This window comes from Bos mutus, chromosome 28, assembly GCF_027580195.1.
Source record: "Bos mutus isolate GX-2022 chromosome 28, NWIPB_WYAK_1.1, whole genome shotgun sequence".
In the NCBI taxonomy this organism is placed as follows: Eukaryota; Metazoa; Chordata; class Mammalia; order Artiodactyla; family Bovidae; genus Bos; species Bos mutus.
Window position 1 is genome coordinate 29784776 of NC_091644.1, and position 12909 is coordinate 29797684.

At 42.1% G+C, this 12909-nt stretch overlaps 1 protein-coding gene across 1 annotated transcript in view; it reads left to right on the forward strand.

The window, feature by feature from the left end:
* ANK3 (ankyrin 3) overlaps positions 1-12909 on the forward strand; it is a 376954-nt gene that overhangs the window by 195442 nt on the left and 168603 nt on the right. Inside the window, 6 exon segments of the mRNA XM_070364655.1 lie at positions 1615-1713; positions 4146-4244; positions 6659-6757; positions 10441-10638; positions 12254-12352; positions 12626-12724. Of these exon segments, the coding sequence (XP_070220756.1) occupies positions 1615-1713; positions 4146-4244; positions 6659-6757; positions 10441-10638; positions 12254-12352; positions 12626-12724 (693 nt within the window).

Sequence of the window (12909 nt, forward strand, 5' to 3'; positions counted from 1 at the left end):
TCCGACTCTGTGTGACCCCACAGACGGCAACCCACCAGGCTCTGCCATCCCTGGGATTCTCCAGGCAGGAACACTGGAGTAGGTTGCCATTTCTTTCTCCAATGCATGGAAATTTGATGTGATGTTAACCATGTAAGGTAATGAAATATCACCTGTCATCTCCTTTTCATTGAGATGCAATCAAAATTTTGGTCTAGTTTTGTAGTCCTAACTCCTAGAATGATTTGCTATTTTAACCTTGAGCTTTACTATATAGTTTGGTTTTCACAATGATATGGTATTTGTTGTCTTTAGAAAAATAAATGTCCCAATTTAGTAAGCTGTTTAAATTTAGTTCAAAATAAACACTCATGTTTAGGAAAAAAATATGTCACCAAATGCTAGGGAAAACCTGTGTTTACTAGCAATTTTGCGGTCAGGGCTGTCATCTGATCAACCATTTTAGGAAGGGGCTCTGCTCCCTTGCAGCTCATCACCTCTGGCAGTCTGTGGGCTCTGAGATTTGGAGTGGCCAGGAAAGAATGGGCAGGAAGGAGCCCTTCAGACCCTGGGCAGCTCCATGGCCTTTGTAATTCTAAAGGCTTTTCCTGGAGCAATATTTTAAGAGCTGCTGACTGGCCCAGGATATCAGACATATCTTTGAATTCTGAGAAGGGAGGAAAAGAAATGAGCAGCCATGACTCATTTTTCCGTACAAGAAAAGAAGCCTTACAACAGGGTGTGGGCTCTGACCCTCTTTCTCCTCTGACTCTAAAGATTTCACAACAGAAGGAGGTTATGGAGGTTGTAGCCTGTCATCCTAGGATGGACTATGGCCTGGTAAGTGGTCTGAAAACCTCCACAGAAGCACCTGAAGCTTTCATGGTGGATCCTGAGGGTCTGCAGTTCTCTGTGGTGACAAAAATATGCCCCATGGTCTCACTTAGCAGGTAGTACAGCTAGGTAGGTAATTTGTAAAAAAGCAAGTTCCTTTATTTGATTAAATATTAAACCAAATGTTCCAACTAATGTTGAGTTGTTTAACTTTTTGTTCCCTTGGACAAATTTTTGGCCCAGTTGTTTTTAGTCTGTGTTTTTGAGGTGAAGGAGGGACACATTTGGAAGAGTAAATCCCAGAGTCAAATAATCTAAAACGATGGATGAGCGACTTCCCTGGTGGTCCAGTGGTTAAGACTTCACCTTCCAAAGTGGGGGATGCAGGTTCGATCCCTGCTCAGGGAGCTAGGATCCCACATCCTTGCAGCCAAAAAACCAAAGCATAAAGCAGAAGTGATATTGTAACAAATTCAGTGAAGAATTTAAAAAAAAAAAAGGTTCACATCAAAAAAATCTTCAAACAATTTCAAAAGATGCATGACCATTTTGCCTTAACTATTAGGAACCTATGACCAAAATTTGCTTCCTGTTCATAATTATCAGGGCACGTTGGGTTCCTGGGAGCAGGTAGACTACCTGTGCTTCCAGAAAAGAACCTATATTCAATTCAACCTCCCATTGTTTCTGCTCATTTCCAAATCTTTACAGACATCACTTTTGTAGAGGTATTTTACCGTGCATAGGCAGTGGATTTCAGTGGAATGTAATCACATAGTTCTGTGTCTTTTTCCCTTGCAGAATGGCTTTACCCCTCTTCACATTGCCTGCAAGAAGAATCGAATTAAAGTGATGGAACTCCTTCTGAAACACGGTGCATCCATCCAAGCCGTAACCGAGGTGAGGAGAGGAGGATTTCTGGGGTTCCCCATGTATAGCCTCAGCAGCCAGAGTCCCAGTGCCCTTCCCGACGACCAGCTAGCTGTACTGTGCGTGGTTGTCATAGCACTTTCTGAACCCTTCCCGAAGGGGCTGCCAGTTCTTAGGAGAGCAGATAAGAGTGTGGGAGGAGAGTGCAAATACTCAGTACAACGCCATAACCAGAAGCATAACCCAAACACATGCATCGTGCTGGCGGGGTGCCATCACTCCAAGTGTAATTTACGTACTTTAATGCAGTGCTTCTCAAACCCTGTGTAGGCATGGATTTGCCCCACCATAAGGCATTTGGCTGTCTGGAAGTTTCTCCTTGTCACAACTGGATGGTGTTACTGGCATCTAGTGGCTAGAGGCCAGAGTTGCAACTCAATATTTTGCAGTGCACAGCCCAGCCTCCAACAACAAAGGATTATCTGGCTCAGAATGTCACATGTGCCACGGTTGGGAAACCCTGCATGACATAACCTCTGTGTGGTGATGAAGGATTGCTCTCTGGAAAAACTCAGAATTAATGAAATATAGAGTTGCTGAAGTTAGTAAAATGGTAGCTCTAGGTTTCTTTCATATAAACCGAAACAGAACTCAGAGAAGCCATCTATTGGGATCAGGGCTGAGCCTGCAACAAGGAAAACTGGGTCTGGCATGCACCCTCCAGACGTACCCATCCCCCACCCACCTGTAGCACTCTGGTCCTGGATTTTAGCCATTGGCCTTCCCTAGACTGGACTCCCTTTGTTCACCCTGCATGTCTTTGAGGACCAGATCTGGGCCACCTTCTCCAGGAGTCCTCCCCTAACCCTTGATCTGGTCCTGGAGCTCCTCCTAGGGACCATCACCACATCCTAGGTGTATTTCCATCAAAGTGCTTGTCCCGCTGGCTCACTTATGACCCACCTCCTGCCGCCCCAAAACTGCAGACCCCACCAAGGCAGGCCTGACTCTTACTGGTCTTAATGTACCCACAACACAGTAGATTCCATAGTAGATCATCCAATAAAGGTCTGTTGAATGCATCATTAAAGACTCTAGGATTTGAAGCACATGTAGACACTAAGGTCTAATCCAGTCATTGTTGCTTTGCCTCAGTTTCTTATCCACAATTGAATTATCTACCTTGATTTCTAACCTTCACAACTTTAAAATACTAAATGATGGAAAATATTAATACTGATTTGCTCTTTTATGAGTCTTCTGGCTCCCTGGTAGGCACCCAGTTATTCTAATTAGAAAAGAATAAGTTTATTCTCAGTGCATGGCAGCCCTTTCTAAAGATCAAAATGGACTCTGAAATAAAAGGAGATTTCTGACTGGTACCTGAGTAAGTGTCCAGAGATGCCAGCCTGTGGCGATAAGTTCCACTGTCAGCTCTGTTACTCCCTGAGGGCTTGAAAAGGTGGTGCCGAAAATGTCCTAATTAGACTTTGCCTGCCGGAGGGAAAAAGCACCAAATTAAAACCCAATTCTCCTTCCTCTCGTTTTCCTCAGCTCCCACTACTTGAAGTCTGGCAACTAGAATTCTTCTGTCTCCCTTTCATTGTATAGAATTCCTTACACATCTTTTTTGACACTACTCAAATTTCAGTTGAAATTAGTTGTCTTCTTCTCTCTCAGCTTTTTCTGGCCATATTAAATTTTTTTTTTCAAGTTATGATGTTCATGGTGTAAGTGAAATTAAATCCTGAAACATTTAAAATGGAATCATTTTATACAAGAAGAACCAGTGTTTTGAGGTGTGTAAGTAGGACTTTGAAGCACACCAAAAAAATGAAAGTCTAATCTAGTGACCATTGTTATATTTGCCTTAATTATATCCCTTTATAATACTCAGAAAGTTAAAATTTTTAATGATTGAGACCTTTAATGCTGATCTGCTCATTTCTTAGAGGGATGGCTTTGTGTTCCCACCTGCTCTCTCATGTATAATACAATCAGTGATTCTGAGTCCATGAGAATCCTTATTAAAGGCCAGAATAGGATCTGAAAAAAAAGTTGACTTTTTGCTACTGTGTATGTAATCACACACATGCACACACACACACAAACATAGCCATATGGATAAGGAAGATTTAATAAAGGGAAAAACCTTCAAGGTATTTCTGTCTAAAGTTTTTTCATAGAGCTATATAAGATGTGTGAAATAAGTCTTGAATGGTTATGATGTAGGCCTTTCATAATCACAGAACCTGCTTTAGGGAAATGATGATCATTGGTACATTTGCCGTATAGAATCTAAGACATGGTGGTGATGTCTAGATGTTTTCTGATCTGATCAGTAAATTGGTTGTCTTAATATGAAAGGATGGGTGGATAAAATTGCAGACAGACAGATAAGCAGGCAGACAAATCGTTTTGAAAATAAGCTAACAAGCTGACATTGCCCTTTTCTCCCCTAGTCGGGCCTTACCCCAATCCATGTTGCTGCCTTCATGGGGCATGTAAATATCGTGTCACAATTAATGCATCATGGAGCCTCACCAAACACCACTAACGTGGTAAGTATCCTTTGAACAAAGTTAGGTCCAATGGTGAGTATTTTTGAAACTGGAAAAGATTACTCTCAATCAACTTATTTTCTGTTGTAAGTAAATTAATTACTATTTAACTTGACTATTTAAAAGGACAGAATTTTGAGAATACCTGTGGTTTCCTTTACTTCAAAGGCAAGATCCATTCAGTCACTAACTGGTCACAAATTGCTAAAACTTAGGGGCTGTGTCGGAGAAGGCAATGGCACCCCACTCCAGTACTCTTGCCTGGAAAATCCCATGGACGGAGGAGCCTGGTGGGCTGCAGTCCATGGGGTCGCAAAGAGTCAGACACAACTGAGCGACTTCACTTTCACTTTTCACTTTCATGCATTGGAGGAGGAAATGGCAACCCACTCCAGTGTTCTTGCCTGGAGAATCCCAGGGACGGGGGAGCCTGGTGGGCTGCCGTCTATGGGGTCGCACAGAGTCGGAGACGACTGAAGCGACTTAGCAGCAGTAGCAGCAGGGGCTGTGTAGCTTACTACTGAATATTATACTTCAAAAAATAAAGTTTTCTGGAAAGGGAGAGTTTTCTTTTTCAATAGAAGCATTAAGAAGTGTTCCATGCATTGACAGACCTAAAGATTATCATACTAAGCAAAGTAAATCAGGAAGAGAAAGACAAACACCATATGACGTCACTTATACGTGCAATCTAAAATGGGACACAAGTGAACCTGTCTGTGAAGCAGAAACAGACTCACAGACACAGAGAGCAGACTCGCTGCCAAGGGAGCAGGGTTGGGACGGAAGGCTGGTGAGTTTGGCATTAGCAAATAAAAGCTGATTCTATAAAATGGATAAACAAGGTCATACATACAGTTCAGGGAATTATATTCAATATCCTGTGATAAACCATAATGAAAAGAATATGAAAAAGAATATATATATATATATGTGTGTGTATAACAGAGTCATACTTGGCCATACAGCAGAAATTAACGCAACATTGTCAATCAACCATACTCCAGTAAAATTAAAACAGATAAGAAGTACTGCATGCTGAGAAAGTAGTTCCAACACTCTCCTTATTGTGATTTCAAGTAACTTCGAAGTAATTTCTCTTTCGTGTGCTTGATATTGTGTCACAAACCCATGGGACATAGTAAATGTCAAAGGAGTAGCTTATCACTCTCAATCTGCATGTGGCTCTTGACCTTGTTTCATAGGCTTTTAACTTTAACATCCTAATAATATGGGCACCCCAGACACAAGCATAAGGACGTTAGTTGGATTCATGGGCACTAAAGAAATAAAATAAAACAAACAGCATGCCGGCACAGAAAGGGTGAACCCTAAGACGCTGCTGTGCCTCTACCCTGAGGGCAGACGTCCTGTGAGGCTCTGTGTCTTCCAGCAGCTGGGCTCGGCACATCCACAAGATAGAAACGGACCAGATCTCAGCTGAATGCAATCTTCCCTGGTACTCATGCCAGGGAGAGAGGGTTTTCCTTTACAAAGAGAACACTGGGTAACATGGTCAGCTCCATCCTCACAACCTTTCCAGTAATAACAGCAGCAAGTTCCATGTGAACCGTATCTCTGCATAGCCTTTCATGGAGATGAATATCCTACAAAGCAAAGCAAAATTTGTAAAAGTAATTTAAAGTTGGGCATCACTTCTGTGTGGAAGAGTATATTTGATTTTAACATTTTTAACATTTTGATCCATGTGTGTTTTCTGTGTTGTTTCATTTTAAAAAATAAGATCATCTGAATTAAAGTCTACTTGGTGAAAAGCAGCAGAAGTGGGGGAAGTCCAGTGACAAAGAAAATAACCCCTTGGGATAATGCTCAAAGAACAGGATAAGGACCTGCTGAGATAAAGCAGGGAATGCAAACCAAGGACACGTCGAATCTGGCCTTGGGTTTATTTTGTGCTTATGCAGCGCTTTTTGTTTTGTTTTGAACTCTGATTTTTGCCCAACACTGAAGAAATGTACACAGATATCCCAGACTGCTACTATTTTTGAAAAATAGAAAGGTGTGGCATGGTACAACTGGCATCCCAAAGATGTACTGCCGCAGTCTGCCCATGCCAGGTAGGGGTGCCTCCCTCCAAGGGCACTCTCCACCTGCCCTCTTTACTCGTCCACTCTCCTGCTTGGTCCTGTGGCAACTGCCTTTGAACCCAGCATTGTAGATTATTAAGCTTCCAGTCCTGCTGCGCTCCGTGGACTTCACGCTGAAGTTTTCCATCATGGGCCAGGCTCCTGGGCAATTCTTGTGCATTTCATTTCCCTTCTTCCCTATTTTCAGGAAGGAAGTGCTTGGGACTACTTTTTATTTAAACAGAAACCTCCATCACAAACTTTATGTAAAGAAAATATGCCAGTCTTTAGAGCTGTCTTTAACTCACTTTGGCTCCTGTTCCCCAGAGAGGAGAGACAGCCCTGCATATGGCAGCTCGGTCCGGTCAGGCTGAAGTCGTGCGGTATCTGGTACAAGACGGAGCTCAGGTAGAAGCTAAAGCTAAGGTATGTGCCGTGTGTGCTTCGTTTGCTACCAAGAGAAGAAATGATTTTAATAAAACCTTTAAACATACGCATGCTCTCTTCCAGGATCACTCTTCTAGAGTAATGACCACCACCAATGACAATAGTCTCTACCCCAGGGATATTGAAAACATCCCTTCGCTGCCCATGTCTACTCAATTATTTAACAAAATGAAATAGAACAAGAGCTTTGCGCCAGAAAGAACTCTGTGTCCTTGGCACATTGCTCATCCCTAACAACTTAGAAATCAAGCCTAGAATTGGCCCAGAGTTGTTTGCACTCTGTGAAGACAGGCTCGTGCACAAAGTTTCTAGCACAGGCATAGTTTGGAAGCACAACTGAGTTCTTTTGGTTGACTTAGATGTCAGCTGTCACAGCCACAAAAGGGAAAGGGGAGTTTTAACTTTTTCTCCAGGGCTTCCCTGGTGGCTCAGTGATAAAGAATCCACTTGCCAATGCAGGAGACTCAGGTTTGATCCTTAGGTCAGGAAGATCCTTTGGAGAGGGAAATGGCAACCCACTCCAGTATTCTTGCCTGGGAAATCCCATGGACACAGGAGCCTGGTGGGCTACAGTCCATGGGGTTGCTAAGATTTGGACATGACTTAGCAATTAAATGGCAGCAGCAGCAACCTTTTCTCCACGAGTTGTTAAACCCAAAACTCTGAGACTTGGTCAGAGTTGTTCACAAAACAGAATATAGAAGAATGTCAGGATTGAGTTTGAATGCGTCATTCTCTGCCTGGCATTTACCCACTAGAAGAAACTTGCTGTTACTGTCTGGCTGCGTAGTTGGTCCGATGATCAAATGGCAATTTTGGTCAGGAATCATAGATACATAAATACCTAAGGCATTTAATTTTAGCCCTTCAATATACAAATGTACATTTCTTTGTCATTTATGTATATACTTTGCAGTTTCTAGTTTAGGGTTAAATGGAGAGGAAACTGAAGCATTTGTGAAGCAGTCTGAGCATAGAACATTTCTCGACTTTTAACATTTTCCTCCAGTTTATCCAGTTCTCTTGCATGCATGCAAGCTAAGTTGCTTCAGTCATGTCCAACTCTTCGCAACCCTATGGACTGTAGCCTGCTAGGCTCCTCTGTCCATGGGATTCTCCAGGCAAGAATACTGGAGTGGGTTGCCGTGCCTTCTTCTAGGGGATCTCCCCAACCCAGGGATCCAACCCGTGTCTCTTTCATCTCTGCATTGGCAGGTGTGTTTCTTTACCACCACTTCCCTGGTGGCTCAGGTGATAAAAGCATCTGCTTGCAATGCGGGAGACACGGGTTCGATCCCTGGGTTGGGAAGATCCCCTGGAGAAGGAAATGGCAACCCACTCCAGTTCTCTTGCTCGGAAAATTCCATGGATGGAGGAGTCTCGTAGACTATAGTTCATGGGGTCGCAAAGAGTCAGACAAGACTGAGTGACTTCATTTTCACTTTCACTTTCTTTACCACTAGCGCCACCTGGGAAGCCCATTCAGCTTTCCTACCCATATCTAATTTGACCATAAATTGGTATTTATCAACTTCTACCAAGGCTCTCCAAGGCTTTTACCTTAGTATTCTTAGGGGAAATAAAGCCTTTCTTTTCATACTTATATTTTACCTGTTAAGTGTTATGTTGTTTATAATTTATATATTTTTATATATTTATAAAATATATTTTCATATTTAAAAATATATTTATAAAAATATAAAAATAGTTATATTTAACTATATAAATATATAGTTAAAGTAATTAATACAAATAGAGTACAAACTGGTATAAACATACTAGTGTAGGAACAAAGACATCTAGGTCTTTGTAAACATGCAGTCCACATGTGGGTACAAAGACGGTGATGTTCTAGGCAGCAGACCTTAACCTCGAGTGTCCAGTGTACTGTGGTGCCAGTTGGTAGATTTTACAGAGGACCTAGAAGCAAAGCTTAGCAAACTTTTTCTGTAAAGCATCTAATCGTAAATATTTTAGGCTTTTCATTATACACAGTCTGTGTCATGGCCTCTCACCTCTGTTGTTACAGAACAAAAGCAGTGGTAGACAGTACATAATTTAATACATCAGCAGATGGACAGGACTGTGTTTCAATAAAGCTTTATTTATAAACACAAGTGGCAGCTGAATTTGGCCCCTAGATTTTACTGTTCTGACCCCTGATCTAAAGGATGTTGGTTAATCTGCTAAATCACTTAAGTGGAATGGTTAAGAGAGGCTGTATGTTCACTAGTATGTTTATATCAGTTTGTACTATATTGGTATTAGTTACTTTAACTATATATTTACATAGTTAAAATATAACTATTTTTATATTTTTATAAATATATTTTTAAATATGAAAATATATTTTATAAATATATTTTCTCTACCATTACAAGAAACCTCACATTTTTGAGTGTTGTTACATATGAAGCATGTCATCTAGGAAATGGTTTAACCCACAAACTGAAATTGACCATAAGATTTTTAAAGAGACAGTATGCATCAGCCAGACTGCCTGGGTTTGAATCTTTGTCCATCATTTACTAGCCAGGTAACACTGGGCAAGTTAACATTTCTGTGCCCCATTCCCTTCTCTAGTTGCCTGACATACAAAATGGGAACAATGACAGTTGTAATTGATAGAGTAGCTGTGATGATGAGTGAATTAATGCAAGTGGAGTACCTAGTGCAGAACCTGGGGCATGCACACGCTCAGTTGATGCTTAACGGTGGTCATGGCAATAGTAGAGTTAGATGAGAGTTCTTGTTTTAGCAATTATCTCTTTCTGTTTTCAGTGTTTCTCTTCTTCCTTGTGGCATCTCCACTAACTTCTCACACTTCCTACTGGTTACATAGACCCTCTTGCTTTGACCCTGACCCTCCTTTTACTTACCTTTGCAAAGCAGTGTGCTGTGCGCCAGCCCCAGCTGTCTACTTGCCCTACCTAAAGTATTGGCCCGGACTTGTTCACATTCTAGTAGGGGATTTCTCTCCAGAGAGCATCTCTGAGCAAACTAGGAAAAGATGTACCTCCAATGTGAGGCTAAGGCCCTCAGGGTGCAGGACTTATGAGTACCTCATGTCCTGGGGTGAACTGTAATAGGGGGCCCTCCATTCCAGGCAGATGCAGCTTATGCCAGGATGACAACTCGGCAAGCGGAGGAAAAAATGGTTATCAGCCCTCATCAGACCTCTTAGCTGGGAGCCTTCCTCAACCATCCTGTATTGCCCCCATCTCCCCACTTTTGATAGTGGGAAGGCAGCACCAATGGAATAATTCATTCTATGTGACTACATGATAACTGGTGGAGGTTATCCCTCCCAGGTATTTCAGTTTTCCCAGGATACATTCCCTTATGTCCCCTCTCCCACCAAAAAAGAATCATTAGAGGTGAAAAAAATTGATAAAGTATAGCAGGGATGAGTGAGTGGGGATAATTTCTTAAAAGAAATGCCCTTCACAATTCTCATTCTAATAGGTTACTCAAAGGGTATTTAAGGTGCTTAAATTCACCATCACCACCTTTCTAAAACTTAAAGATAGATGAGGTTCTTTTTAGTATTGTGTCAAAGAGTTGAATGCAGCCTCTCATACCGAGCAGTGAAGTTTTGCTGTATTTTTCATGACCATTGTTTTCTCAGTTCATCAGACCTGCATTCTTACCTTGCCCTTTAGGATGACCAAACCCCTCTCCACATTTCTGCCCGACTGGGGAAAGCGGATATAGTACAGCAGTTGTTGCAGCAAGGAGCCTCTCCAAATGCAGCGACAACTTCGGGGTACACCCCGCTGCACCTTGCAGCGCGAGAGGGACACGAGGACGTCGCAGCTTTCCTTTTGGATCATGGCGCATCTTTAGCTATAACAACAAAGGTATGAAAGTCAGTCTTAGAATCCTGCTGTGTCCCCCAGATACCTTCTCTTTACAGTTTCCTGCACAGTAATAGGTAGAAAAGCTGTACAACAGCGTATATGCTTGGATCCCAGGATTAACGTGACCAGCAAAGCCCTGGGGTGGGGCGGGTAGCTAGTTGTGTGTATATACCTTACATTTTATTATCTTCTGATGAAACCTTATTGATGTCCACAGTCAGATATTTCTTGCAAATTATTTGATAGATTTAAATGGTGGTTTAAAAACACAGCTGCAGGTTTCTCTTGCTGAGGCCAGGTAGACAAACCACATTATCCAAGCCAGTTGATTAATGGCTTCTATAGTACTTTCAAAGCAGGAGGTAGATTTTTCTTGGTTTGCTATTATTGCTGCTTTGTTGTTGTTGCTGTCTTTTCTGATTTACGGTTTTTTAAAATCTCAACTCTGATGCCTTGCAGTAATAACCACCCCCCACACACACACAGTTGCTTTATAAGTGCAGAATGCAAAATTTAGAGTTTTTCTTTGATCCTATGTAAACCTAGCAATGTGATAGCAAGATGACCTGGCCCATGGCATGTCTCAGAAAGCTAGAAATTGGTGTTATACTCTCTTATTAGAAGGCAGAGAAGAAGCATTAATGTGTGACCAATGCTGAAGATAATTACAGTATTTACGAAAACTTGGGAAATTATCTGAACAAACTATGACTTCTTCAAAATTCACCCCCTGTGATTCTTTAGACTCTTCAGAAGAGATGAAAGTTCCTGGATCTTACTTAACATGTGAAAAAAAGAGTAATGAGTGATGACATTTTGAGTGCTCCAGCTCTTCCACCAGGCCAGCTGCCCCTGTCTCTGAATGGCTATAGTCCCATGAGGTCAAATATATTGCTCACCCTCTAGTCCCTGCCTTGTGCTTGGAGCCCTAGTGGTGCATGGTGACTAACTGGCTGATACTCAGATCCTTGTAGGAACTGGAAGTAAGGGAGAGGAGCTACTCACCTCTCGGCATCCAACTCACATATTTATTGGGATAGAACCATGTGTTATGATTCAGTTCACCTGCAGTAGCTGAGGTGTGAGAACCTCTGACTCCTACATGCAAGGACCGGGTCATATCTTCAGACATGTATTAATATATACATGCAGAAATAGAGAAAAAGGTGAAGAGAGGCTCTCTTCTGGTGATGTGAGATTATGGGAGGTTCAGACTTGCCCTGGATTTTTCCAAACCCTCCAAATCCAAACTGGGCTTGGACCCTGCAACCTATTCTTCCCACAAGGTGAAATCCCTAAATGGCCCTTGAATAAGCCCCAGCTCCATCTTTCCAAATTCATCCGTGTCAGATACCTGAGGAGTGCCAAGATTAGTATCTCGTTGTGGCTGAGCCAGCAGAGAGAGAAAGATTAAATATCCTGCTCATCTTCGTTGAAAAGGAGACTGTCTCACTGTTGTCTACCAGTCTTGATCCTTAAATATAGGCTGCACTGATCTTCACCGTTAGAATAATGCATCCATTCCAGAAGAGTGATGCCTTTGTATCACTTCTATTGTTACTGTTTTTATGTTTCTCTTATGCTTATGTTATTATTTTTATGGTACTCTTTTCAGAAAGGATTTACTCCCCTTCATGTGGCAGCAAAATATGGGAAGCTTGAAGTAGCCAATCTCCTGCTGCAGAAAAGTGCATCTCCAGATGCTGCTGGGAAGGTATGAGGTCATCGGCCAGCATCTGACAGGCCACTCCCATGATAACCACACAAGCGCTTGCTAATATTCACTGACAGCCACCTAAATGGTTAACTAATCCACATTTAAGCCTCATAGGATGAAGATCACTTCAGAAATAGGAGGTCCAAGTATTGTTGAAACTGGAATGTAAATTACACCTTGTGCTGTATCCAATCTAATCCCGTCTCCTAAGTCTAGGCCTCTGACGTTAAGTCATTTGACACTTGTTGTTGTTTCTGCACGTGTTTTCAGAGCGGGCTAACGCCACTGCATGTAGCTGCACATTATGATAATCAGAAAGTGGCTCTTCTGCTTCTGGACCAAGGAGCCTCACCCCACGCGGCTGCAAAGGTACCTGTCATTCAACAGCATGAGGAGACTGATGAAGTGTCCTCCAGTCTCTCTATGTATATTTACTTCGGCTTCATGTGGAGCACCCCCCTGGTTGAGGCACCACTTAACGATCATGGAAATATAAGCGGCCTTAGGAAATCTGTGCCTTCAGCTATTTACTCAACTCATGTGGTAGATGCTCA